The sequence below is a fragment of the Cryptomeria japonica genome, chromosome 10 (genome assembly GCF_030272615.1).
Source record: "Cryptomeria japonica chromosome 10, Sugi_1.0, whole genome shotgun sequence".
Lineage (NCBI taxonomy): Eukaryota > Viridiplantae > Streptophyta > Pinopsida > Cupressales > Cupressaceae > Cryptomeria > Cryptomeria japonica.
In genome coordinates, this window is record NC_081414.1 from 658,683,663 (window position 1) to 658,710,859 (window position 27,197).

General features: G+C 38.7%; 1 protein-coding gene across 6 annotated transcripts in view; it reads left to right on the forward strand.

The window, feature by feature from the left end:
• LOC131073372 (proteasome subunit beta type-7-B) overlaps positions 1–26,441 on the forward strand; it is a 90,718-nt gene extending 64,277 nt beyond the window's left edge. For 4 of the 6 annotated variants that reach the window (XM_058009788.2, XM_058009792.2, XM_059213506.1 and 1 more), the window contains 3 exons: positions 6,049–6,147; positions 6,264–6,354; positions 26,213–26,441. In XM_058009788.2, the coding sequence (XP_057865771.2) occupies positions 6,049–6,147; positions 6,264–6,354; positions 26,213–26,286 (264 nt within the window). In that variant the 3' untranslated portion in view covers positions 26,287–26,441. Of the gene's footprint in view, positions 1–6,048; positions 6,156–6,263; positions 6,355–26,212 lie in introns of all 6 variants that reach the window. The other 2 variants (XM_058009791.2, XM_059213508.1) reach the window with 2 other exon arrangements.
• Positions 26,442–27,197: the final 756 nt, after the last annotated feature.

Here is a 27,197-nt window from a genome sequence, read left to right on the forward strand (position 1 = left end):
CATATGAATTGCTAATAAGGTTTATTGTAAGTAACATCTTTATCTCATCTTATTTGAATAACAGAATCACCAAATATTGGAATACCTCACTGATTGGGTAATCAATTATCATCTTCAGCATTTTTTTCTCATCCTAATTGAGGGTTCTAACAGACATAAATATCCTGAAGAAAGAATGGGTTAATGGGTTTTAATCAAAGAAAAGAAGATGTGTTTAAAAAATATTAATAGAAGAAGAAGGCCAAAAATTTATTAAAAAAAAAAAAAAAAAAAAATTTTCTTTTTTTTTTTGGAAGTTCGGCGAATTTCAACGAATTTTTTTTTTTTTTTTAAGTTCGGCGAATTTCGAACTTCAAGGATGAAATTCGGCCGAACCTGGTGACTTAGGTTAATACTTATTAAGTGATTCATTAATATCACTTAATATTTTATTTCAATCTAAATATTTTACTAAGTGATATTAATGAATCACTTAATAAGTATGTCTTTTATAAAGACTTCTAATATGCATAAATTAAAATTAAATACATTTTAATTAAAGTGATTTTTTAAATTTTATTTTATTAATTAAATAATTTGTTTTACTTCATGTTTATAATTAAAATAAAAAAGATAACAGATAAAATAATAATAAAAGGTTATTAAAGTGAAATTGGTCACTTTATTAATAATTTTATCATTATTTCATTTATTAGCATTTTGCCTTTAAAACATAAGCATGAAATAAAACAAAATATTTAATTAAATAATAAATTTCAAAAAAATCACTTTATGAAATGTATTTTTATTTTTAAAGTCAAAAGGAGAGATATTTTTTGCATTAATGAAGGCTTGCAGGCCTGTCAGGAGATATTTTGAGGCCACTTATGGTGCTTTTAAGAGCTTTTATGGTTGCAGTATGGGTTGGCTTGACTTTTGGCCCAGGTTTCTCCCTTTCAGACCTGTTTCGGGTCTTTGTAAGGGGGGTTTTTGTTTCTGCTCGCCCAAGAGGAGGTGGAATTTATTATTCATTATCTGCTTTTTGGAAAGCATATATACTACCTTCCTTCTTCATTGTGAGGGTTCTGACTTGTTTATCTTTTGGCAGATTGTAATTTCAGAGTTCTTTCTGCAGAAGTGGATGATTTTGTAACACATTTTCAGGAATAATACAACTTGGTGATGCCTTTTGGCAAGGATAATAGCTTGTACCTTCTCATTTTTTCTGTTACTGTGTGTCTTTAGTGTTAGGCAGTTCTTTGTGGTTGGCTTTTTTGCCCCCCTTAAAGTTGCACTTTTTGTTGATGCCTTATACAGAAATACATATACTCTTGCAGGTCATAAGCTGTGTTTTTCAGTAATTACCAGTCTTAGGTTGTGAAAGGAGTAGTTTTTTTTCTCTTAGGACTGTGATTATCCAGCCTTCTTATGAAGTATTGATGCAGGGATTATGGGTTGTTGGGTAGTGTAAAAGAGCTTCATTATCATTGTTATATTGTGTATCATTTGCTTATTTGAATTTCAACATATCATTTGGTGCATCACCTTAGGGTTAGATTTTAGTTTCATATGTCCTCCTCCTCACTCTTTTCCCTGAAGAAATTGTTAGTTTAGGTGAAGAATTTGAAAAGAACCAGCTTACACTGGAGGTCCACTTCAGTCTTTAGGTTACCCACAACCTCGAAGTGTTCCCATGTTTTAATAGGCAGCTGAAGTTCACAGCTTTAGCAGAGGGTGCAGGCTTCATTGATAACAATAACTTTAGGGAAATGTGCCAAGGGGCCACTTTATTATAATATAAAGTGATCATATTATTTCACTTTATTATTATTTATATAATCCAACTTAGGAAATATTTTAATATTTCCTAATTTATTCACAAAATGCTGAATTGAGCTCAAGATTGAAAATTGTTTGTAGCCACCTGACTGTGAAGGATACCTGAACCTCATAGGCCAACTGGTAGTCTCCCCAAAAATCTAGAGATGCTCCTAAAAAGTAGGAGACTAACCCTATCAACTTGAAACTGAACCACAATGGTCCTCCTTTGCTATGTGCACCTGTAGAAGGTCTGTCGGTGAACTGGGAGTTCCTTCTAAGAAATAGGAGATGCACTCAAAGTCTCCTAAACGTTCCCAGAGGTCTCTGGATGCCCCCTAGACCACTCCCAGTCAACCCCTAAAAAATAGAGATCCCTCCTAAATTTTAGGAAATTGTTGTCAACTGCTCCAAACTACCTGAAAGGCTCATGCATGACTCTCTAAACCCCTGAGTTGGTTCCCTCCATGCTCTGCTGACCTACGGGAACCAAATAATAGACTGATCTTGCTAGAAATGTTGTCACTATGGAAGGGCAAAAATTGGGGACATGACATATACATATTTTGTATATAGGTATGTATCTTCATATATACACATTTACATCCATGTTTATTCTTTTTGAATTCCTTTTTATTGCTTAAGTTTTTAGTCTTCTTATGGTTTTGTTTGTTGGTTGTTTGTTTATATATATGTGTGTGTGTGCTACTTTTTATTTCTTGCTTTCCTTTATTTGTTCTTTTCCAATTCTTATTTTATTTGCTTTTGTTCTTTTTGTCTTTGTAACTTTTTAATTTTATTTATTTATTGTTGTACTTGTTGTCTTTTTCTCTCATCTCTCCCTCCCTCTTTTTAAGTATCCTCCTAGTCTGCAACCACTCATTTTTCGCTTAATGTGGTCTCATTCATCCTGATGATGGATCACAGAGTGTGATCCGAAACGTTGATCAAAAACTCACAAACAATCATTTCCAGAAGGTTTTACAGATAATCTATGGATTGTGGAAATCTCATTTCATCTATCATAAAGATGATTACATCATTACAATGAGTAGCAATAGCATTACAATTACTAGCATGATATCAAAATAAGGCTTAAGTACAAATGTCAAAATGTCAAAATTAGTGAAGAGAGGCCTCTAATGATGTACAAACTCATCACTGGAACTGCTGGACTCATCACGGTCAAGATCCCCCAAACTAACACCAACCAACCCTACATCTGAAGTGGTAGCATCCTCATCAACCTGTGATGGGTCCTCTGACTCTACATCCCATCGTGTTGTTGGACTCTCTTTGTACACAAGTGCCTTGTAGTTAATGATATGCAAAACACTATGTACAACCACAAGCTACTCTGCTCTCCTAGAGGTAAGTTTGTTCCTCTTAAGAGAGTGGATGAACCTATATGTAGACCAGTTCCTCTCAGTAGCTGAAGAACTAGAAACTTGAGATAGAAAATGAATTGCTAGAGTGGTAGTCAAAAGTGTCTGACTATGACAATTCCACCACAAAAGTGGGTCCTCTTGTGCCATAGTTGCTATATCCATCTTTGTTGCGTTTGAATAACCCCTAAGAGTGGCAAATTTGGTCCACTCAGTGTGAATTGTGCCAACATCTTTAGCATCATACATCTTATCAATGCATCTAAAGAACTCTGCCTTCACCTCATCATCCTAAATCGGTGTAATTCTACTAGGTGTAGCCTTGTACCACTTAGGATTCAAGGCATAGGCAGCCATATGCAAGGAAGTGTTGAGCTTCTCCCATCTGCGTTGAATGATTGGCTGAATGTGCTCATTGTAGAATGCTAAAGTGGTGTCCTTCACTTGCACAACAACCCTCATTTGGTCAAGCATAGAATTGTTGCACTCATACACCTCTCCAAGGTTAGGTACATCCCCATCCCCATATCTGATGACCTGGAAAATTGGAGCAATGATGGAGAGACTATATTTTGCATCAGTCCAAAATACATCACTCTTCACTATTTCCTTAATGCTCCTCACTTGCTTTGTCTTGGCCTTGGCCCACCTATTCCACTCTGCTGTCATAACCATGAGTTGCAATGCCTCTTGCAACTCTATCATTCTCTCCAAGAGAATGAAATAGGATGCATATTTGGTCTCAACTGGTTTCAAGAACTCCTCCTTTGAGAAGGTCTGGAAGAGTGCATGTGAAGTGTGGTGGTTGCAGATAAACATCTGCAAATCTCTCGCATCGCTGACCACTCCTCTAATCCAGTCAATCTTCCCCATGTCCTTGAGTGTGTTGTTCATGGCATGCACACAACATGGAGTCCACCAAATATGTCTGTAGGCTACCTCAATAAGTTTCCCTATAGCTCTGCACACGTGTTGCATCTATCACTACTTCGACCACATTTTGTGGCCCGACTCTATCTAAAAGAATGCAAAACAATGATTAGCTTTGTGGCAGTCCTGGGAGATAATTAAAGAGTTTATTAGAAAACGATTCATCAAGAGAGATTGCTAAAGTGAATCTATTATTATTGCTAAGTGGGAGAAGGATTAATTAATTAGCTCGATCAGCAACATATCGATGTCATCACTGTGCCAAGAAATAGCAACAAGTGTTTTTAGAGATTCATAAGGAACATTGATGACAATGATCAACTCCACACTGCCTGTGATCACAATTTGCAATACATCAAAGCTGTAATCGGTAGGACCAACAGAGACGTTAATAAAAAGAATAGCGATTCATTAATGACCAAGTGGCATATAGAAAATCCATTTCCATAATCGCCATACAGGGGAGGAATCAGTAAGTCATATGACTTGGAATAATTAATGATGAGCATCGATATTAATCATGAAGACAGCAAGTAAATTAATCAATAGCCCTTAACTAATCCTCAGCTGTTAATGACTTAAAAATTAAAAGGGCTGCAATTAATATTTAGGAAGGGTCACAAACAAAGAAGGATATGTCTATTCCGGGTGAAAGGATACCACCGCTTCATATTATGAGAAATTTAATAAAGAACCATACTCAAGCAGAAGGGCATGGAAGTTGGTTTTTATTTTATTCTTGTATCCCTGCATGGATCTGCACATTAGAGCATCTTTTGGTTTTAAGTGTCAAAGCAGGTTGCATACATTTCAGATTATATAATTCAAGTCAGGGAAATGGAGAGGAACTAAAGCATCCAGGAAGATCACCATGGATCATATCAGATCAGAACTGTCAATATGTTACAGGCAGTAGCATCTTGTCGTTGGTGATGTGCAAGGGGAGCATTAACCCCCATTGTCAAATGAGAGAAAGCTAAGTTCTGACCGCTGAACTACTCTTGATTTTTAGGAAATATATTCAATTATAATAAAATTGTATTTATTAATATATTACAGATCTAATTTAAAATATATTACAGATCTAATTGGCCACAAAAACTTGTCAGCCTGACAATGTGGTGGTCACAATTACTACCTATCCTTTTGACCAATGCTTAGCTAAAAATTAAAAATGGCACTTGCCTAAACATAAAGGCATAACTTACAAAACTTAAATCTTTGTCAAACATAAACAACTTACTTTTTGTCAAGAATCGCTCTATTTATGGTCATTGCTTGTATAATACAAAATGTAGGCCGACAACCAGATTATTTCCTATCTACAAAATAGACATCCACAAGCATAAAAAACTCAAGGTTTCCAAACAACCAGTAGGGATTGTCTAAGAGATTAATTTTCCTTTCTTAGAGTTAAAGCTGTGTGTGTACTAGAAGCAGTAGCACCGTACAATGGCCTCCACCAGCACTGGAAAAGAAATGGTCCTTTCATTGTCTACACATAAAACATAATTTAGGCATTTGAATTCTTTGTGAAGCTCAAGTTTAAACTATTTTCTAATTACCGCTTTACATATTGTCATTGCCAACTTAATACAATTTGCTGGTCTACAACAGGATTACTGCCTAATTATAAAATAGACAACTATATTACCAAACCACAATTAGACAAGAATTGTCTAAGAGGAGTAAATTCTTTCTGAGACTAAGCTTCATGTATACTAGGAACATCTGCATCTTACAATAGCCTCCATCAACAATAGAAAAAAGTATGCAGTATGCACAAAGTTCTTTACCATCACTAAGATTGGTCTACTAGGATGAGGAAAAGAAGATAAATATTAAGAAGAGGGGAAAGGTCAATAGGATGATTATCAATTATGCCTCTTAGTTTATAGACTTTTGATTAACTTGTTGCTGTTGAACTGTTTTGCAGAGAGAGGAGGGAATAAAGTTGGTTTGTGAAGCTATTGGATCTGGTATCTTCAATGACTTAGGAAGTGGCAGTAACATTGATGTATGTGTGATCACAAAGGTTGTGATGTAAGAACTTGATTGGAAGTGGTTTTCAGAGTATGGAATTTAGGTTAATCTTGACATTGTATTTTGTTACAATTTCTACATTACTAATTCTTGATGGTTAATGGACAGGGCCAAACAGAATACTTACGAAATCATCAACTTCCAAATCCTCGTACTTATGTTAGTTCAAGAGGTTATTTATTTGCAAAAGGACATACTGGTAAGTAATTTTTGCTGTTTTGCAAGACATTAGTTATCTGTGTTCAAGCTTATATTTTTTTACCAATCATTTATGTCCGTCATGTTCTCCCCCTAAATAGTATTTGTATTTTCTTTCTGATTCCTTATTAAATTTTAGCATGATATTAGTTTTTAACCATAGACCTATATTAATTTTTAACCATCAACCTCCATCCACTTGCTTTTAAAATGTTATTCAATCCATAAAACATAAGATTTTCAAGTACAACTATTAGAACTCACATGTAGTGAAATATTGGAATTTAAAAAACTGAAAATTTGATAGACCATCAAATTTAGAAAACCATCAACCTCCATCCACTTGCTTTTAAAATGTTATTCAATCCATAAAACATAAGATTTTCAAGTACAACTATTAGAACTCACATGTTGTGAAATATTGGAATTTAAAAAACTGAAAATTTGATAGACCATCAAATTTAGAAGTTCAGTTTTTCGACCAGGACAGTTTAATAGATGATACTAATATGACTGGATGTAGTTTAACATTTAAGATAATATGCTGCAATATCATTATTAAGATATTAAACACAAATCTTCCTTGGCAATTCTGTAATAGTTCATGTAGATAATTATTGGGATGTGTAATTATATGTTCCAGTGGGTGGAGAGTTCGTATCTTACCTATGCTATTGAGACTAAACACTAATTAACTGAAATATGCTGAAGCACTTAGTCTTATTATTTGGCCTCAAATATGTCTGCCGTCTCCTAAATTTGGATGTGAGCTCAGAACTAATTTCCAGCTCTTTTATGCACATCAGCTGGCATGGTGTTTTGATTGTTCAAGTTTGCAAACTCTTATAAACAATAGTGAATGCATGATGAAGAAGTTTCTAAGAAGAGCCATGCGATTTCATAGATTAGTTTATTGCCAAATCTTATTTGAACTTAAATAATATTTTAACAGTCTGTTGGAAACGTTTGAAAGAATCTCTAGTAAATTAGCAACTGTAATGTCCCCATTTTTGGAGTGAGAATAATTAATTGATTTAATTAGTTAAGTTGTCCAAATTATTATTATTTTTCAAGGATAGCTTAATTAATTATTTTAATTAATAATATTAAGTTAATTATTTATAAAGTTATCAAATAAATTAAAAATTAAAAGATGACTTTATATTTAATTAATTTAATAAAGTGACCAATTAAATAATATATCATAAAAGTCACTTCTAGAAGCTTCTAGGGATGGAATGAAAAAAGTATAAATGGGGATCTAACTGAAGCTTCAAGGCAGCTTGGATTGGTTTTTGACATTGAATTGAGTTTTGTAGAACCACGGGGTATCTGCAGATCTTTGTCTTGGGAACAAAAACTCCCATTGATAGCATAACTGAGGGAGTGAAAGATCTCTCGAGGGGTTGCATTGAGGAGGTGATACTACAGTGATCTCATTTGGATAGATTGAAAAATTTCAGAAGTTAATCAAGGGTTTGAAGATTATTTAATTGCATATTTAAGAAGTAATTGAACTACAGGTTTCAAAGAATAAATATTGTGCAGATCAGAAGTTTTTATTTGCTGCTACAGTGTCGCGTTACAGTGATTCGCTACAGTAACTTGATGCCACGATTTGGGTCCTTTTGACCTACACTTGCATCTGCATATTAGGAGAAGAAAGGCAATTCATCTTAGAATGCATTTGAAGGTGAATAAGTGAAGTTGCAGGGGAAAAATCAAATCTGAAGCAATTTGAACTCCACCCTCAATACCATGATTTTGCTAAGATCTTCTTGTGAGAGCATCAAACTTGGTATCTGGGAATAGCGCTTTGATTAGGGACAGACAACGAAAAAATTAGGAGTCCAGAGATTGTGTTTGGAGCTGGTAATTAATTATTCTCAGACATTTACATCTGCAGCAAGGGAGATCTGGAGGTTTATTCAATTTGGCTTAAGGGAGGCTCAAAAAGCCACGGAATTGCTTGCTTCTTCAATAGCAAACCTTGGCGATATTTTTCTATGTTCATTTGTCACTTAGTTTTCATTGTATTTCAGTTGGTACATTTGAATCCAGGACTGTCATGTGTCTTCAGAAATACTGAAATTCATTGTTTAGAAGCTTAAACTGTCCTGGTCGAAAAACTGAAATTCTAAGGGATGTCTTCAGACATACCAATACAATAGTAAGACATCCCCGTCCTAAAAACGAATGGGTTTGGGGTGGTGCGGGGGAACGCGTTTCCGTGGCTCGCTGGTTTTTCTTGAAAGGGCTAAGGATTGCTAGAGACTTGATGATATATTCTGCTGGACAAGTACCTTGAATTTGAAAGTAAATAACCGGAATGACCAAACCAATAGCAGATTCTCCAGGTGCAACTGTTGGCACGGATGAAGCAAATAATTGACTCGTCAATTATCCAGATACACAGGACATAACAGAATGTTCAATTTGACAGCCAGCAACATTAGTTCAATTGAAAGTAGTCCTCAAAAAAATAAGAAAAGAAAATGTCAAATCTACATATAAATCTTGGAAGATTCAAAGACTCGTTAAACATAAATTGGAATGAAATAACTTTGAGAAACTAAAGTTAAGGATTGTGAACCCTCTGGTATGCTTGGTTTATGTGCATCAGAGGTAATTGATGGGCAGTTGCTCCTAAATCACCCATTGCTACAAGTATTTTTAGCTGCTGAGAAGCCCATCAATTGCTAATAATGAGGTCTAATCCTGATTGCTTTCAGGCTTTACTCTCATAAAATCCTCAAGAATTTCTTCAAGAAGAGTACAACTAAGCTATAAGATTTACTGGTCATCACAGAGTAAAGAAAAAGGAGCTTTCTAATTCCTGGCGTATATAGAAGATAAGAGGGCATAATAGAGAAGGAATTTGTGAAACAATATCAAAGATGGTACTCTTTCTAACCAAAACCTCAGCACCTGTGGTGATGCAAGCTGAAGTAAGTGGAACTTAGTGATCCAATGGAAATGTATCTCCTAGAGTTGCAATTGTAGTATCAAATCAAGTTCTATGGTGTCCAAGAAAATGAGATGAAGATTCCAAAAGTTCAGAGATTTTTTTTTCACATACTATTGCTTATCTACCAAACCTAAAACATCTGGAGATACACCAATCCAACAATCTACTATTTTAAATGGATTAAAACAAAATACTTCTGTACTATTCACATGATTTTCTAGGCATTCTGCCACATAGAGGTATGAACCAGTATCCAACCCAGATGATGGCTTATTTCACAGAACATCCATAATTTACGAACATAGGTGAGTAATTTCACTGGTTTTCTTTGAATCTTTTCCACACTTGATGGAGTTGATTTACTTCAATTACTTATGGGAAGTGTGGTTTGAATGCATAAATTATGAAAGTTCATGTCCTGTTTTGGGTGCCTTTGTAAATGTATGATGTCTTAAATGTATTCTAAAATATGAACGTAAAATTCAGCATCCTCTGCTGGCTGAATTCTGTAGCTACTACAGGAGTATCTCTGAAACCTTTTAAATTTTGTATTTTCAAATGATTTACTCAAAGATGCAGCAGAAGTCTCTGCTGATCTTCTTTCTGTAAAATTGTGATTGTTAGGTACATCAGTAATTTCCTCTGTTAGTCCAGCAATAGTGGAACACTGTTCTGCAATTTTATATTCTACTTGATATCAATAGATATCCATAGATTTTTGCTTATTAAAAAGTTAAATGGTTAAATTGAACTAAAATGCGTGACAAAACAGTATGTTTGGTTAAGAAAGGTTATTTTCTGTATTTAGCAATTTAATTATTTTATTTGCTGTCACATACATGTCCACACATGCTTCAACAAAAAATGTGCATATACTGTTTGGAACACCTTGGTCAGCTTTCAATATTAAACAAGACCATATACCTGTCGATTCTACATTTAACGGATCCGTCTTAAACATAGATTTTCCTATATGTCCAATCCTTGCTCAGCGATTTCCAATTCACAAACTTGTGGCTAGGATCATTATTAAAGTTTATCTAGTTAATTCTTAAGCTTCTAATATAGACCATTTTTATTGCCATCACATAGTGCCCTTGCTTTGAAGACATCACTTATTGTATTTGTATGGTTCTAGAAGAAACAAGAATTCCTTTTTTTGATAATAACTAGCAAACTGAACTTTTGCATGCACGTTGATCACCACAGCTCCCATTCTATGTAAATCTATGTAAAACTCCATGGTCCTTTCTTCCAAACCCTATTGCCATCTCTATGTTGGTTCCTAGTACCCATAAGTCTTTAGTTTTTTATGGGAAAATTCATATTTCAACTACTGCTGGCATGTAATATCCCCGGTAGTGGTATGACTGAAAATACAAGGAATATTTACGAACAATTGCCTGTCCACTCTGCTGTTATGAAGTTTGTGTCTTGCTGATGTGTTGTCTCAGAAAATTCAGATTGGTATGTAGGTCATCAAACACATGTTTCTCATGTAAGGTTAACAATAATGACTTCTAATTGTTAAGACCATTGGCTAAAATACATTTGCCATTAATTATAGAGTTCTAAGCCACAAACAAACTCCTACACCATGCTGATATTATGACGAACAGTTGGTAAGTAACCTCAGAACATTCATACAAGAAGATGCAACTCAATTCCTTCCTTCCTTATTACCAAATGGTGTTCAATGAATCCTTACAATGATGATATGAAGACCAACACTCAACCTACTTATGACTCAGAAATTTTTGAATACATTGGCAACCATGGATATTATAGCTAACTGAAAACAGTAAATAGAATGTTATCAATGCACCTGATGAAATTCGCCTTGTAGGAGAGTTGAAGAAGCAAGCGATACCCTTGGGTTTTGACCCCACAAAATGCAAAATTAATTGGTCTTTAGAATCGCCCCTGCTGCTGCTGGATGGAGGTCTGGAACATCAGTAAGTGACAGCTGCAAGTCCATCATACATCTGCTAAAATGATCGACCTTCCTTGACAAGTATAACGCTGCCTATCTTGTTGACTTTGGATGCCAAATGAGAGAGAGATGAGCAAAATCAATAACCTTAGAAGCTGATTGGTTCGATGCTGATCAGATTGGTTTAGCACTGTTTTGTCCAACAAATTCGCCTCCAAATGTCATTAATAAGAATCGCCTTACACCTCCAAATATATCGCTAGCATCCATAATGGAATTTGATGCTTTAATGCTGAATAATGAGTGAAATCGTTGGTTGCTACTGATTTGATTCAGACCTGAAAATCAGTCGATTTTCACACAAATCTATCTTTAATCAGCAGCTAATGAAATCGCCTTAAGTCCCCAAAGTTGCCGCTACCTCCGATTTGTGTTATGCTGCATTCAGTGATAACATAGGACAAAATCTTGGTATGAAGGTCTGATCCGATTATGCTTCAGAACTGAGATTTACACCTGAAATCACCACAAAGCTCTCTGTTTGCCCTCTCGGGTAAACGGTTAAATGCAGAAAGTAAATGCACATAACATAATGGAAATACATTAAATAACCAGTCTCTATATTAATTCAACAGTCCATGTACATCAAGTGCTTATAACATTACATTTGACACGACTAACATGATCCTTTCGAAGAAAAGGTACACAATATATAATACCCGAAGGGGTACGACACAACCGTCGCAACTCCAACTACCTACCCGTCGGCTAACTAACTGACCGCCGTAACTCATTATTACCGACGACAACATAATATATAACATAACAACATAACATAATGATTATTCCCGTCAACATCATCCCCCCCAAGAAAAGAAGTCGACTCCGACGACTTAATACAAAATAGAGATGAACGGTAGAAACTACTGGCGCCAGTCGGGCCCGGATCTTATACACTTCCTGCGTCCTCGCCTGAAAACCCTTTTCTGCTACCATCCGATGCTCAAGTGCGGATTTCACCAATATTGCTTCCTTTGCCATCACAGTCCTCCTGTGCCTAACCCAAACTTGTCTGCAAAACACGTTTTTCAGTCTCAGCTTCCACCAACTGCTACTCAAATGATACTGTCTCCCTAGCCAATTTGGCCTCGATAGCCACCCGTGCTGCTCTCCCGGCATCCAACTCTTGGGTACGCTGAACTAAGTCTCACACGACTATTGCCTCCAACTTGGTGGTCAGCTCCTCCCGAGCCCTCTATGCATCCACCAAGGCAACCTCACGTCTAGCCGAGACATACTCCGAGTTCCTCAAAGCGTACCAGTCATGCCTGGAGGTGGCCACAATCCGCTGGCACAAATGCTAGGAGACACCTCGAATCCTCCATCACACTCCCCAAAGGCTAAAAACTGAACTGAATAACTCCCTGGTGTCATACAACTGCGTGGACCTGCAATACCTTCCCTCGAACTCTGTTTGTTCCCAACCTCCAAATCCGCCTCCCTCTACGGCTTATGGCTTCCCTGCCAATGCTTAGCTGCGGGCTTCTTTCTCACAATACGGACAACCACAACACTTCCCGTGGTCTTTTGTAGCTCAAAATAAATTGGGGGTCTGGGGGCAACGCCCCCAGCGGGGTCGAGGGGCAGCGCCCCTCGCGGGGTCTGGGGTAGCGCCCCAGCGGGGTCGAGGGGCAGCAACAGCAACAACCTCCTTGTGCGGTCAACAACAGCATTGGCACCTCCGATCGTGCGGCCACCTCCCCGTGCGGCGTGTGCTTGTTTTTCCCTTTGTGTGTTGCGTGGTGTTCTGGGTTGTGCAATGTGTGCGGTTGTCCTTTTTATTTCGCGTTGCACGGGGGTTTTATTGCTGTGCGGCGTCTTAGTCTTCCGAGCTGCTTGGTGACCGCCTTCGGTGGCTCCCACCGCACGGTGTGACCACCGCACGATGGTGTCATCGTCGGTGATTCCACCGCACGGTGGTTCCACCGCACGGTGGTGTTGCCGTCGGTGATTCCACCGCACGGTGGTGTCACCGTCAGTGGTTGCACCGCACGGTGGTCCCACCGTACGGTGGCCATTTTCCTTTTTTTTTTTTTTAATAATTTTATATAACTTTTTTTCAGCCGTACGGCCATACGGTACTCTCTTTTTTTTTTTTTTTTTTTTCCGATTTCCTAATTTAGTTGTCTAGAGAGTCTTCGGCTCGGGTCCCCTGTCTCTGGGATCGCCCTTCATCCTTCTCGGTTTGCCTCGCCCGAGAGTCTCCCGTTTTGGTCCTGTGCCTGGCGAGTCGCCTGCTCGGCCTCTCGGGTCCCCTTCCCTCCTCTCGGGTCCCCCTCCGGACTCCCGGGTGTCCTTCCGGCCTCTCGGGTCCCCTACGCGCTTCTCGTGGTAGGGTTTCAATTTGAACCTATTGGTGGCAAGTTTATTTTCCATGGCCATCCGAAGACCTGGAACCACAAATTCTATAGGGACCACGACCTCCTTCCCGTACATAAGAAGAAGAAGAAGAAGAATAAAGATTTTGAAGACTGCGGTCTTCCATACAGGGTTCCAATCGTGGCCAACACTCTTCGGATTATCTACGTCGCCAGGGTTTGGGGCATCTCCCTTCCAATATTCTTTGTATTCCGGCAGGTACACCTCTGTTGGTTGCTCTGGTTCCTCTACTTCGAGCCTGTAGCTTTGGAACATTTCATAATCCTCCATTTGCCAGTGGAAGAGCCCGTTAAGTGAGCATACCTCATCTTCAGAACATCCCTCCAATTCGAGCACCCCTTCACTGTTCGGCTCCATCGTGTTCTTGCCCTCTGAGTCCGAGTCTAAAGAGGCGAGCTCTTCGTCGACATCTTGGGTGTGTAGGTCAATGGTATATTTCCGCCCTCCCTTCTCCATGGAAAGTGTATTTTTCTTCCAGTTGTGGTTTACCCTCGCGTTGATCAACCATGCTCTCCCCAGGATGGCGTCATAGCCTTTCTTCTTCGAGGGAATAACCACGAAATCTAACAAGAATGGTTGCGTACCAATTGTCACTTGCTGGGCCATCAACAGGCCGAGTGGCTTAATGCCGTGTTGGTCCGCTCCCACCAGGTTGAATGTGGGTGGCCACAGGGTGGGCTTCCCCAGTCGCTTCCATGTTTCTTCTGGTAGTACATTCACCCCAGATCCCCCGTCCACAATGGTGTCCTTCAGAATGGTCCCACGGATACCCATTTCTACCACAGCTGGGTGTCTACCACTGCTCACGGCTAGTAACATCGGGTCAGTCGAAGGGCTAACGGAAACCTCCACCTGTGGTGTACTCTTCGAAGCGGTGGCGGGAACCCCTACCTGTGGTGCACTCGACAATGCGGTGGCGGGAACCCCTACCTGTGGTGTACTCGACGATGCGGTGCTTTGCACATTGGTGAGGATGGCAGTCCTCAATTGTGGCATAGAGTCTAGAAGGTCTTTTACCTTTATCGGCACCTCCATCTGCAAGATTTGCCCAATGATGTTATTTTTCGCTTCCGTACGGGATGATGTACTCGCCACCTTGTTGTCCCGTCGTTCGGTTGTCATCTCACGTTCAATATTGGCCTTTGCCTCCCGTAATCTCTCCTTCTCCGTACGGGGGTCGGGATAAGTGGTTTTTTTCGTCTGGGCGTGGGTGATCGCCAGTACTTCTTTCTCACTAGTCTTCTCAGCCTTCTCAATGTTGAGGAGATTAACCCCTGCCTGCGGGCAATTTGCGTCCTCATGGTCGCCTGGCCCACACCAACGGCAGAGGTGTTGAGGGGTGGCTTCCTTCGTGCAATCACGGGCGAAGTGCCCCCACTGATTACAGGCCCTACATTGGATAATTGGCCGGCCCTTGGCGTCATACTGGATATGGCTTCCGTTATTGTTATTGTTGCTATTCCTTCCGTCGCCGCGTCTGTTGTCCCGGTATCCTCCAGATGATGTCGTTGTGTTAGTATGTTGGCCGGTACCCGCTGGTGCGGATGTTGTGGCCTGCTCCATGAACAACACCTGGTTCATTTGCGTACTTCGGGTTTTCATGTTGTATGGGCACTCCTTGGTGGAGTGTCCCATCACTTGGCAAATCTCGCAGAATGCCTTCTTTTGGCAAGTACCCTTTGTGTGCCCTTCCTCTTTGCACTCAGTGCACCATATGTCCCCTTCGTTTCAACCAGTGCTTCTCATTATTTTGAATTCCTTTCTCATTCGCTCCATGTCTTTCTGGAGCGCTTGCACTCATTTGCCAGCCTCGTTGTCGCTGCTGCTTTCCTGTGAAGAGTCATTATCCTCGGATGAGGATTTATTACTTTTCTTCTTCTTTGATGTTTTGTGTTTGCTCTCCAGGTCCATCGCCCTATTATAAGCGTCGTCATATGACGTCGGGGGTACAATTTTCATCTTCCTCCGTAGGGAGGATTTCAACCCTTCAACGAACCATCGTTTCTTCAATCCATCTGCGGGTTGGCTTTCCATTTTACCCAAGAGTTCTTTCAGCCTCCGACTGTATGCCCGTACTGTCTCCTTGGTACCTTGTTTGGTACTGTATATCTCCGTTACAATTTCATTGTCATCACGGAGCAACCGAAACTCCCCCGTGAATTCCTTTTGTAGATTGGCCCATGTGGCCAGTTTTTGCTTGTCCACATCGGAGTACCAATCTATGGCAACTCCTCGTAACGTGGCTGGGAATTGCTGTACCCAGTCATCCTGGTCTGTTACTCCGTTGGCGGACCAAATGGTTTCACATGTACGGCAGTGCCGTAAGGGGTCTTCCTTGCCCTCCCTTGTGAACTTTGGCAATTTTTGTTTACTCGCCATCCCACCGCTGGGTCTCGCTCCTCTAATTCCTTGTGTGCTTCTACCTGGCGATCCTCCGCCTCCTGCAACTGAACCTCCACTCGTGGGTCCTCCGGAAAAAGTTGCTGACACCAAACCAAACAAATTGCCTCCCGTACGGTACCCTTGTGCTCCCTCGGCACCTTCGGTCGTACCGTCACCTTCCGTTGTCTCCCTCCGGTTGTCCTCTGAAATGGACAAATTCTTTAGCAAGTCTCTGGTAGCGTCGATCAGGTTTAGACTTCGCCTTGTTTGTTCCACCAACTCTTCACGGCTTCTTACCCTACGGTGGTATTCTGGCGAACTGTAGAGTTCTCCTTCGGCACCCTCCGTGACTCCTTCTGGCAGCCCTACAACAGTGTAGACAGTGTAGTTCTCTCCGTCTATCTCTGCCTCCGCAACCTCCGTGACACCTCCTGGGTTCCCTTCGGGCAACCCCTCGGCCGGTCGTCCCTCGGCAAGCTGCCTTAGCCTACGCCTTCGTTCTATCTGCTATTTGAGATTCAATGCGATTTGTGCCACTTCCCATTCGTCACTCTGTATCTTTTTATTTTTGTCCTTATTTAGTCTATTGGGCATAAGTCAAAGGTTCAATTTCCTCCTGGCCTGGCGCCATCTCGTTCCGTTTCCCGTCGGCTGTTCTCTTCGTAGCATTGCAGGATTTGTTGTCGTCGCTCTTCCTGGGCAATCTCCTCCAGGCGGGCCTGTTGTGCCAGCGATGCCTGTGCAAGCAGCCGGGGGAGGTGGTTCATTAACCGGTTTACTGTCGGGCTAACCTCCAGCGCTGTCCACACGGCACTTGGTGGGATTTCTGCCTCCACCGCTTCTCGTCGAACGTATGTCTAAATGGCTACCTGGAGCAAAATTGAAAATTCTCGCGTTGCCGTGTCTTCTCCTGTGTAAAGTTTTGTCCGCGCGTCGTCGGCCTCCGGGTTTACTTCACCAACGGGTAGGCCCATTGTGTCTGTGCGCCATCCGTGTCTTCCGTTCCCAAGTTCGTCTAGGCAGCGGCGCCAAATGTTTGCCCTCTCGGGTAAACGGTTAAATGCAGAAAGTAAATGCACAGAACATAATGGAAATACATTAAATAACCAGTCTCTATATTAATTCAACAGTCCATGTACATCAAGTGCTTATAACATTACATTTGACACGACTAACATGATCCTTTCGAAGAAAAGGTACACAATATATAATACCCGAAGGGGTACGACACAACCGTCGCAACTCCAACTACCTACCTGTCGGCTAACTAACTGACCGCCGTAACTCATTATTACCGACGACAACATAATATATAACATAACAACATAACATAATGATTATTCCCGTCAACACTCTCCCAAATGCTTATACAAAATTGGCCAATTCCTTCCACATTGCTGATAAAAAATTCTATGAAGCTGAATGTGACTTCCAAAAATATCTTCAATGTAAGCCCAAGTAAATTGGCCTTTGGCCACTAATAAAAGCTCAAATGAGGTGACTGAAATATCACCTCCTCAATGCAACCCCTCGAGATATCTTCCACTCCCTTAGTTATGCAATCTATGGGAGTTTTCATTCCCAAAGATTATGATCTGCAGACACCTCTCGGTTCTACAAAACCCAATCAATTATCAAATCCAATTCCAAGCATGCCTTGAAGCTTCATCTTGATCTCCCTTTATACTTTTTCACTCCAACATCTAGAAGCTTCTAGAAGTTACTTTATGAAATAATATTTAATTAGTCACTTTTATTAAATTAATTAAATATAAAGTCATTTTTTAATTTTTTAATTTATTTGATAACTTTATAAATAATTAACTTAATATTATTAATTAAAATAATTAATCAATCTATCCATTAAATATATCATTTATTTGGACACCTTAATTAGTTAAATTAATTAATTAATTCTTCTTCAAAATGGGGACATTACAATCTGCCCCTCGTGAAATTGCTTGATCCCAAGCAATCAATCCTCCACTTGGATCCCATTGGTAAATCCGTGTAATGTCCCTATGATCACCACACAACTCTTGCACTATCAACTGAATCCATTGAATCAAATCAATAACCTCATCATGTGCTACAGGAGTACAAGTTTCATGAGGTAGCAAATCAAGTGGTTGATCCTTCTTGCTCCCAATCTCTGCTGAAAGTAAGCCATCAAATAGACCATCCACCGCTTGTAGCCCTGAACTATGCATTTGAAATAAGTCATGTACATGAGGATCCAAGGTGAAGCTGTAGAGACTCCTCACTACATATACCTCCTAATTTCTTTGTATGAGACCTGTATGAAATCCTGATGTATGAGAAAAATCCCAATCATCACTATCAGGAGAATGATCCACATCCAAATCATAAAGTGGATTATCCAATAACCATGTAGCATCAATCTCAAACAATGGATTATCCACCATCACATGCTCCTCCTGCATAACTATTTGCTCTTTCTTCCCGCTCTTCGTCCCACAAAGAGAGATAGAGTGCAACCTGCCATCCACAATTCCCCTCAATACATAATCCTTGTTATTTGATTTGAATTTCATCTCCAACTTAGGCACATTGAGGGTGAATTCTTCTATGTCTTGGAGCCATTTCATTCCCAAGACTACATCTGCTGCCCCCATGTTAACTACATAAAAATCAGCTTGTAGTTCATAGTCATTCAGCAGCAAAGTGAGACCACTTATTCGTTTGGTGCACATGAGGGTATATCCATCTGCAACTCTAACTCGAAATCCCTTGAAATCTTCTGTCTACAACCTGCATCGAGCCACAAATCCTTCGTCAATGAAATTGCGCGTGGCTTCAGTGTCAAGCAAAGCAACACAACTCTGCCCATTAACTGATCCTCTAAATCGGAAGGTAATCTCTCCCTACTCATCAGCAAATATAGATATAGGAGATAGATTCCCATCTGGCTCAAGCTCCATTGTAGCATTTCCATCCCGATTATCTCCCGAGGCAGCTGGCTGATCTAATTTTCAAAATTAGAATCATCATAATATACCCACATCGCACAATTCGCCTTCCCCTTAGGCCTCAAGGGGCAATCATGCTCTTTGCTGTAAGGCTCCTTGCACCAAAATTATAATTTTCTCCTCCTCAATTCTTCTCGTGTCTCCTCACCCACCATTGTTGCTGATTTCTTTTTCTTATCAGCAATTTGTTGAGGACTCTCCTAGCTGGTAGAAGAAGTTTCTTTATGAGAACTTTTGTTTCTAGGCATTGCGAATTCCATACTCGCTTTCTTCATTGCTTCTTGTAGTTTAGGTGGATCAAAGGCTTTCAACCAGCCTTTTAGTGGCTCCATCAATCCTTCCGTGAACAAGACAACCAACCTCCTTTCGCTAATGCTAGGCACCATAATTGACAATCTTTGAAAATCACCAATATATGTCTCCAAGTTACCCACCCGTTTCAGCTGTGCTAAGTCTCTAAAGTACATTTCTGGATCCTTATGATCAAACCTCTCTATCAACATGTTCGTGAACTCAGCATAAGTGGTAATGTGTATATGACCGAGTGTGGTTAATCCATGATACCACCATTTATGGGCAATACCCTCCAAATGTAATGTGGCGAACCTAATAGCATCCTCTTTGGGCATTGGTCTTAATGACAAATAGTTGTCAAGCTTCTGCACCCATGACCTTGCCGTATATTTGTTGCTCCCATCAAAATAAGGCATGGTGATCTTCCCTAGAGTATGTTGACAATCATTTGGCGCTGGAGTGTGGTAGTCATTCCTCCCACCATTCCTCCTACTCCTCTGGTTCATAAACTGATTAATAGATATGACCATTGTGGTTCATCTGCATAAGGTATAGGGGCAGCAACCTGTGGTTGTTCTTCACGTGGAATGAAGGTAGGAAAAAAAGGTCTAGAGGCCGATCCTCTAGTGTGGGCATCCCGCTGATTGACTGTCCTTGCTCTCCCTTCCACTTCATTGCGGCTACCTCTCCCACTGTCTTCCCCTGAATTGCTTGTTCGATTTTGTTCAGGTTGCTAATGTATTTGATCTATTTTCCCTAGCAACCGGGACGTCATGTCAATCATGGTGTCGAATTTTTGTTCCATTCTTGTATCTTTATCCTCCTCGGCCATGTTCAGAACTACCTTATCTTTTTCTTTCTCTCTTAATGCCTCTGAAAAAGTGTCAACTTCAGGTACCCGTGGAATGTTATATTGCTGCCTTCGTTGTTCCCTGTTGTAGTACTTTATCTCTCTCTCACTCACCAATCACAGGATGGCAGGATCTTGGCTCTGGTACCACTGTAATATCCCCGGTAGTGGTATGACTGAAAATATAAGGAATATTTACGAACAATTGCCTGTCCACTCTGCTATTATGAAGTTTGTGTCTTGCTGATGTGTTGTCTCAGAAAATTCAGATTGGTATGGAGGTCATCAAGCACATGTTTCTCATGTAAGATCAACAATAATGACTTCTAATTGTTAAGACTATTGCCTAAAATGCATTTGCCTGATATTATGACAAACAATTGTTAAGTAACCTCAAAACATTCATACATGAAGATGCAACTCAATTCCTTCCTTCCTTGTTACTAAATGGTGTTCAATGAATCCTTACAATGATGATATGAAGACCAACACTCAACCTACTTATGACTCAGAAATTTCTGAGTACATTGGCAACCATGGATATTATAGCTAACTGAAAACAGTACATAGAATGATATCAATGCACCTGATGAAATTCGCCTTGTAGGAGAGTTGAAGAAGCAAGCGATACCTTTGGGTTTTGACCCCACAAAATGCCAAATTAATTGGTCTTTAGAATCGCCCCTGCTGCTGCTGGACGGAGGTCTGGAACATCAGTAAGTGACAGCTGCAAGTCCATCATACATCTTACTAAAATGACCGCCCTTCCTTGACAAGTGTAACGTTGCCTATCTTGTTGACTTTGGATGCCAAATGAGAGAGATATGAGCAAAATCGATAACCTTAGAAGCTGATTCGTTTGATGCTGATCAGATTGGTTTAGCACTGGTTTGTCCAACAAATTCCCCTCCAAATGTCATTAATAAGAATCGCCTTACACCTCCAAATATATCGCTGGCATCCATAATGGAATTCGATGCTTTAATGTTGAATAATAAGTGAAATCGTGGGTTTCTACTGATTTGATTCAGACCTGAAAATTAGTCGATTTTCACACAAGTCTATCTTTAATCAGCAGCTAATGAAATGGCCTCAAGTCCCCAAAGTTGCCACTACCTCCAATGTGTGTTATGCTGCATTCAGTGATAACATAGGACAAAATCTTGGTATGAGGTCTGATCCGATTATGCTTCAGAACTGAGATTTAAACTTGAAATCGCCACAAAGCTCTCCCAAATGCTTCTACAAAATCAGCCAATTCCTTCCACAATGCTGATAAAAAATTCTATGAAGCTGAATGTGACTTCCAAAAATATCTTCAATGTAAGCCCAAGTAAATTGGCCTTTGGCCACTAATGAAAGCTCAATTGATCTGACTGAAATATCACCTCCTCGATGCAACCCCTCGAGAGATCTTCCACTCCCTCAGTTATGCAATCTATGGGAGTTTTCGTTCTCAAAGATTATGATCTGTAGACACCTCTCAGCTCTACAAAACCCAATCAATTATCAAATCCAATTCCAAGCATGCCTTGAAGCTTCATCTTGATCTTCCTTTATACTTTTTCACTCCAACATCCAGAAGCTTCTAGAAGTGACTTTATGAAATAATATTTAATTATTAAGTGAGCGAATTCTGGATTTGATTGTGGGCAAGTTTTTAATCATCAACGTTTCGGATCACACTCCGTGATCCACCATTTTTTTCGTTTCCTTGAACTCTCATTCATCCTGATGATGGATCACGGAGTGTGATCCAAAATGTTGATTAAAAACTTGCACACAATCGAATCCAGAAGTCGCTCACTTAATTATTATGGATTTTGGAAATTTGATAGATTTGAATATTTAATTAGTCACTTTTATTAAATTAATTAAATATAAAGTCATCTTTTAATTGTTAATTTATTTGATAACTTTATAAATAATTAACTTAATATTATTAATTAAAATATTTAATCAAGCTATCCATAAAATATATCAATAATCTGGACAACTTAATTAATTAATTCTTCTTCAAAATGGGGACATTACATGGCACTTCTAATGCCAGGTTTGTCATTCCAAACAGTCATTATCATTCGGGTGAGAAGGATTTCTTTTGTGTTGATGATCCAACTTTCTGTTTTTGTGTAAATATGTGTGTGGCTTTGATGGCAGTGCTGATTTCATCTGCATGAGTATGGGTGTGGCTATGACAGCAATGGTGGTTTCGTCTGAAGGTATTTCTGCTGCCTCAACCACAGCAGGCTACAGTTGAGTTGCTGATTCTGGTAATACGTTGAATGTTTCTAGTCAAGAGTATAAGGATTTTTGTCAGATTTTGTTCCAATTTCTGGTCTGTTTCGGTTTTCCCCTCAATGCTTCTATGTGTCTGCTATTATGGGGTCCTTGGTGGAGGCTTTTATTATGTTCAAGAATGTTTTGGGTTTTTCTTTGGCTGATGTTTCTTATATGCTTGTTTGAGTGCCACTCTTGTTTCTCCCACATTGTTTATGTGTTCTCCTGATGGTATCTGTCATGTCCCCACAATTATTATTTATTAATTAATATAATGTTTATCAACGAATGATTATTCGAAATTATGAAATATTTATTTATCAATAATAATATTTTTGAAATCTTTAAATTAATAATTAGATAAACAAATATTACAGTCTGTCATGCCCTGTATCACTTGATATGGCAGCAAACTAAAGACAAATACACCATAATTAAGAAGTGTAATCTCCATTCTAATGACAACAATATATACTCTTAGATGTAGATCCATATATCGATAGGGACAACTCCATAATCACCGTCCAAGAGGAATATTTCATATCTAACCACAGCGATGATATGGGAGAGATGTATGGAAGCAGCAGCCATGATTATGATTGATTCGACCAACGCAGCAATCACAATAGCAATAACATATCGTAGGTAGTAATAACAGTGATAATCTTCGCCTATCGTGGTAACCAAGCTACTAGAAATTGCCGCTGATGGAAATAAAACCTTTACACCAAACAATTCAAGGAATAAAAGCTTATGTAAAGATTTCCAATTATTAAAGAGGTGCGTAACATTAGTATGAGTCAAATATTGGTGTCATCACGATTATTGACACTTAACGTAACTCCCTTATTGGTTGCGATTACATACACTCAGCAATTGTTTCGGGTGAAAGGGCATTGAACTATTAAGGAAAGGTGATTAGTAGTTTATTATTGACCAAACCATAAATAAGAGACAATGATTAATACTAATCGTTTGTTAAGAATTATACCACAGGCTGCAATGTGACTTGAAACAGTAGTAATCCATTTACAAAGAGGTGTGATTACCTTGAAAGGGTGCGATCTTACTAACTTGATACGATTTCATTGTATTTGTCGAAAGCTGCCACTTGATTATAATAAGTAATGTTTCCTCATCAAGTGTGATTTAGAGAAAAGAATATAAATTACATGGAGGGTTGCAATTAGAGGTTATGTCTTCTTAATATCCAAAGGGTATGACTCGTTGATGTTAAGATATAAATAACGATTGAACCAAGGTGATAAAGGAGGAAAGAAATATATATTATCTGGCAGCCATCGATCAGATCAGATCAGATCTGTTATTAAGTTACAGGCAGTAACATCCTTGTTCTGGGTGGTATGCATGGGGATGTGCTTAATATGGATGCTTATTATATATGAAGCACAATAATTTTCTTATGTAGAATTTAGTAATAATATACTTATAGAAAATAATATAATGATTGTAATTACTAAAATATTTTATAAGAACTATTCTACAGTGAAATATATAGTGTAGTATTATATATATATATAGAAATAATAATTTGAAGGAACAAGTAAATCTGAGGTTATAAATCAGATTGAATTATCAATTCAATATCAGAAAGAAGATTTTGTTATCACCAATTGGATTCATGTTAAGATAGTTTTGTCCCCTAATCAGTTTAGTTTAAGTCATAAGTATGTTGAGATAGATTAATTATGGTTAAAACAGACCTAAACCAAGTAGGGGACATTACAGTATCCCTTAGAGTTTTCACACTGGACTCAGCTCTCTGCAGTGATTGGAAAAAAGGACGAGGGTTTTAGCCTGGCTTTGAGTCTGGAGAAAATCCCCTACTCATTTTGGGGTGATGATGTTGTGGAAGAAGCTTGTTAAGCTGAGAACATTTTAATGAATTTGATCCATAGATTTAATCCTTTTTGGCCAAGTTTGTTGGATCTATATACCCAATTTCCCAAGACCTAGAAGCCTTTCTTGTTGGATCTATATTTACCAACCTGCTCGTGGTTTTTAATTATTGTTTGTGAATAGAAGCAAGATAAGAAGTTTATTTTTGGAGAAGTAGCATTGGTTTTGCTATAAGACTCTTCAATTATTGAACCCTCTTACGGAATCCTTCTTGGTGATTCCAGTGTGGGTCAGATTGGCATACCAAAACTTTTCAGTTTTGGATTGATCCTTGTTTGGAGGCTATTGGTAACGGACTTGGTAATTTTCTGCGTCTCTTGTTGGAGACAAACACTTTGTCTCATCCTACTCTTGATTGTATCCAAATAGCAATAGATGTTTCAAGGGGGGGTGCTGGCCGAAATTTGGCTTGAAGTGGAAAGTTGTATTTAGAAAATGAAGTTAGATTATGCGAAGATGCTTTCAGATGTTGTAACTGTTATGATGGGTCATATTGCAGATGCTTAGACTAGATTCCAGCATAAAACTCCAAGTGCAAGGATGCAAAACCTTACTATTTATTGGTTTATGGTGCCTTGTGTGGAGTTTCTCAAGTGCTGTCTTTGACGCCTTAATTGAAGCCATCTCTGTTTGTTAAGTTACCTTCTCCTTCAGTTGCTCCTCTTGCTGTCTGTGTGCCTGCTTCAGTTTCTAAGTGAGCTACTTATGTGAGCGGTTGCTTGCCTCCTCTCCTTGTGCTTTTGCTTTTTGTTTCTGCTTTACTCTCTTTTCATTCCTTTGGTTGCTTCTACTTCCCCTCAGCCAGTCAAGGTATATGACATCCTTAGGCCTTAGATTTTCCCAGGAGAACTTAGCGATTTCAGACTTTGGTGTAGTAGCCTTGGATGAGGGTGTTTGGATTACCGTTCCTTATTGGAATTCTTTTTCTAGAAAGGACTCCTCGAATAATTTGAGATCTCATAAGAAAAACAGGTTGGTGAGCAAAGCGTTTGCTGGCTAGTCTCTATTTAGTTTCCTGCATGATGTTGTAGTATGTTATTTGTTGTTGTTGTATCTTGTTTGCTCTTTTGAGCTGATTTTGGCTTAAAAGCCTGTTTGTATTTTTACCTATCTTTGGAAGTGGTCTTCTATACAATCCACACTTAACCTATAAAAGAAAGAAAATGGACATTTTCTAGTGTTGTTTAAGAGTGTACAAAAACCAATTTTTTGCATTGTTCATAGAACCCACACTCAAGTTGTGAAAAGATAATTTTTTACATTGTCCATAAACAGGGTTAAAATGGCGAACAATGTTCTAAATTTGTACCAATGGTATGATCCTCAGGAAAATAAAGTACTTCTTGTGTTATATATTCATGCTTTACCGTGTATCACTGTCAGGGTATCAATTTATTAGAAAGCACAAGATGTTTGAATGTTAAGTTTTCTTGTACAAACATTCAGACCTCTGATCAAAGCCGTGTATTTTGTCTTTTAGCGGCTGTATGCACTTTGATGAAATACTATTGTTAAAAAAGAAAGTGTCAACTTGCAGAACGTGTAAATATTGGATAAGGAAGTGTTGGTTTTTGCTAGGAACATGCCATGCTACGTCAAAATTTCAGTTGAACTTATGATTTTCAGTTTTTTGGTCTTTAAATAGCAGTCATGATTTTTTGTAAAATTTACTTTTTCTTTTGTTCAAAAGTAATGATTTGCAATTTTCTTTTGTTCAAAACTAATGGTTTGCAATTTTCTTTTGTTCAAAACTAATGGTTTGCAATTTTCTTTGTTGAACTAATTTCCTACTGTGTCATGCAGAGGTTCTCTCAACAAAAATAATCCCTTTGAGGGAGAAATTACAAGTCATCGAAGGGGATGCTATGGAAGAGTAGTATGGAATCAAAGCTGGAAATACATTTTTACAAAGCAAATGGGGTGCATTTGTCACATTAGACGGACATACATGTTTTTTATGAATTTATTTCTATGTTACTGGTTTGGGTTCGAAGAACCCGGTACGACAAAATTTTGAAAAAGGGTTTGGGTTCGTTTGGGTTCATTAGTATAAAAACAAGTTTTATATATATATATATATATATTGATATTTGTGAAGCCTATAAGCATGAATTAAAATTTGCATGCCACATAGCATCATATAAACAACAAAACAAACATAAGCTTGTAATCATAGCATCATGATGATACCAAAATAGCATCATATACATCAAGTTTAATATCAAAATATTCAAGTATCATTGTTTCAACAATATAAAGTTTAATCATTAAATGGATCATCTAATTCATCCTCCTAATTGTCATTGACATTAGATGAGCAAATGCCACTTTTAGAGGTGAAATGAGTGAATATAATGTTTTAGAAGTCACTCTTAGAGTATAAGTTTCACTTTTTAGAAGGCGGAATTAAAAAAAAATCAAATTTTGCATATAATTTGCTTTTTTGGGCTGCCCGGGTTCGACTAGGGACAAACCACCTTTGGGTTTTTTGAACCCTGGTCGAACCCAGTCCGAACCAGACTCGAACCAGGACCGGTACTAGGGGGGTCCAAGGGCGAACCCAATAACTTAGATTTATTTTCGTTGTCAATGTCATTGTAACAATACTTGTTCCCAAACAATACTAGTGGGGTACAAGGGCGAACCCGGTAATTGAGATTTATTTTCATTGTCAATGTCATTGTAACAATACTTGTCATTGCTTTATTAATCAAAAACAATACTTGTCCCCAAATGAATGTTGTGATTTTGTAAATTGGTCATATAACATTTTTTGGATTTGATATGC